The 2,895-nt window shown below is 38.5% G+C and overlaps 1 protein-coding gene across 1 annotated transcript in view; it reads left to right on the top strand.

The window, feature by feature from the left end:
- The first annotated feature begins 1,483 nt into the window (after window positions 1-1,483).
- LOC118746488 overlaps window positions 1,484-2,895 on the top strand; it is a 6,827-nt gene continuing 5,415 nt past the window's right edge. Inside the window, exon 1 of the mRNA XM_036480336.1 lies at window positions 1,484-2,347. Within this exon, the coding sequence (XP_036336229.1) occupies window positions 1,484-2,347 (864 nt within the window). The remainder of the gene's footprint in view (window positions 2,348-2,895) is intronic.

The raw sequence follows: 2,895 nt of genomic DNA, 5'->3' as shown, positions 1-2,895 counted from the left end.
GGGTATTTAATGTTCGGCTCCGCCCGAACTTAGACTTTCTTACTTGTTTATATTTTAAATTAAGTTTTATTTATATAGTTTTGGTTAGACAATGAGCTATACTTTTATAAAAAAATAATAATTAAAATTAATTTGGAAAAAATATAATAAATAGCCCAAGCCGGGTGACCGTAGCATTTTGTCGCGGGGTGAACTTGCAAAAATGTGAAATATAATTCAAGAATTTATTTGTGTATAATTTAAGTTAAACTTTAAGCTTAGTGAAACTTAGGTTAATTTAGTGGGACTTTCTGACAAAACTGGCTATGACTTTATAGGCTAGCTGAAGAGATCTCAATGATATAAACACACTGCAGTAGACAAAAAAAATTAGTTTTGTTTGGTTGCGGGAAAAGGGAGGTAATGCATTGACGGAAATGGTGAAAAGTACAATTAAGCTCCAAAAGTTGCACTTTTTGTCATTAATTTGGTACAATTTAAAAATCTTAAATATCAACACTGGTTATGACTACAAATTTTACCATTTGATTTGGCATATATGCCACAATTTAGTGCCAATTTATTCAGCTAAATAAAAATTGTATGCCCTGTAAATTTTGGGGTAAAACACGACAAAAGGTGGAGAGATAACACTGATTATTAACTTTTGAAACTCTTAGGCAGTGCTACTTTTTATGAAAGAGCATCACGCTCCTACGAGAAAATTTCGAGGAACAAAATTTTGAAAATCAGTTGCTCATCATTGGCACATCAAAAGCAATATATGTAAAAGTTTTTTCTGCGCAATTTCTGCACATCAGTAGCATATCATCAAGAAAGCAATAAGGCTGCAATATTGCGGTAATTATTACATAGCTCGAGCACACCCATTATTCACTGCTGCGTCGTGTTGGTTCGAATTAGCCGAGTTGTAGGTTTGTAGCATTGCTTTGTTGTTAGTTTTTTTTTTATTCCGGAAACGATTTTGAAATTTTTATTTTCGTTGCTGTCGTTTAGCCCAGGAAGTAAAACTTGTTGACCACCCCTGGTCTATAACTTGATCTCAATAAGAGCTTACATGTTTACACACAACAACCCATCTGCTTAAATCAATCTATGTTATTATAGATATTGTAAAAACTGTTCGTTTATGATTTCTGATTTTTGATTTCATTGCAGAAACACACTCAGGGCCGTCACAGCCTAGCATATAATTAGCGTGTCTCGTTTAAAAAAAAACATGAAAAAGGTCATGCCAAAAACGTTTCTGCGTAAACGTAGGTTATTATAGATGAACTTCAAATATTTCCACGCAATGCACACCCAGATATCCATTAATGGCCAGGTGAGTATTAGCGCAGCTCAGTTCTTCTAGTCACGCCGTTCACTGCACTCGATTGCCATGTCAAAGGTGCGCTTGAAGTGCTTCGTGCTTATTTTTTTGCTGGCAGTTACGCCGACATCTGCGAAACTTTTGCAAATTTTATCTGCCGGTAACGACACAATGAACAGAGAATTACTAAAACTGCTACAGGAGATCCGCATGGAACGCGATTTCAATACAATCGCAATATGCCAGGCATCGGCAGATGATTGCGTTTTTGATAATATTCTTAAAGAAATATCGATGCCTGTCGTACTTCTGAACAAAAGGTTGGCGTATACCTACAAGGCGCAATTCTCAAAAGAGCTGCTGATTTTGCTCTGCCTACACCAATCAAGCGTGACTGCTAGATTAACAGAGCTCAGTGTGTTTCGAAGCTTGAAGCAAACGCGCATAGTGGCTTATGCGCCACATGTAACCGATCTTGAGCTGGTTAAACAATATTGCCTCGACGCAATGGCCAATGACATTTACAATGTTTTAATAATTCAAAGGGATTTCAGTGCAACCCAAAACTATTACACTTGCAACAAATTTCCGCTGGATGCGCCTCGTTACAAACAGAAAAGTCTTAAACTTCCAGGTATGATTTCGAGCGCCATCTTCGAGCAGCAATTCCAGAATATGTACGGTACGCCAATATTAATTTATCCCGATCAACTTGAACCGCGCTCTATGCTGTACTATAAGCCGGATGGGAATGTGGAGGTGGAGGGGTATATAGGTAGAACACTAAGAGTTTTCGCAGCCAGACGTAATACGACGCTGTTTATAAATCATCCCTATAAAGTGGGAAAATCCGTTTTTTACGGAGTACTGCAGGAGCTCGCGGAGAACGGCACCATCGATATAGCCGCTGGCATGACATTTGTGACACCTAATGACGACTTAGAAAAGCTTTCGTATCCAGTGCAGACGATGGATTATTGCTATATGGTGCCGCTACCGGAAAATGTGCCCATAAATCAGCTGTTTTTTGCCATCGTACGATTTCCAATGCTCTTTTATATCTTCGTGTTTATAGTAATTTTCGCCGCATTGCTTACTCGTTTCAATAAAAGCAAGCAAATCAATTTTATCAACCTTTTTCTAAACGATCAGAGCATTCGCGGCATGCTGGGCCAGTCTTTCGTGCTAGCAGCTCAGCCGAACTATAAAATAAAGTTCATCGTATTTTTGCTTTGTTTCATGAGCATCATTACAAACACCACTTACCAAGCTTACCTGCAGTCCTTTCTCACCCATCCTCCTCTTCTACCGATGCATCGTAGTTACGAAGATTTGGAAGCTGCTGGTTTGACAATTCTATTTCCTGCAGACGAGTTATCTGTCATAAAACAAAATCAGAGTCTTTTGAAACACATGCATCTTGTAAAAATGGTACCAGAATACGACGCGTGGCTGAAGCACCGATCTAGCTTGAAAACGAAATATGTGTTTCCTGTTTCAAGTATTCGCTGGAAGGCCTTCGAATCCCAACAGAGTCTCTTCAACCGGCCCATATTCTACTTCAATTCGGACTTGTGTTTTTT

Source organism: Rhagoletis pomonella, unplaced genomic scaffold (assembly GCF_013731165.1).
Source record: "Rhagoletis pomonella isolate Grant_MI unplaced genomic scaffold, Rhpom_1.0 Rhpom_scaffold_00010, whole genome shotgun sequence".
NCBI lineage: Eukaryota > Metazoa > Arthropoda > Insecta > Diptera > Tephritidae > Rhagoletis > Rhagoletis pomonella.
This window is presented reverse-complemented; position numbering and strand designations above follow the sequence as displayed.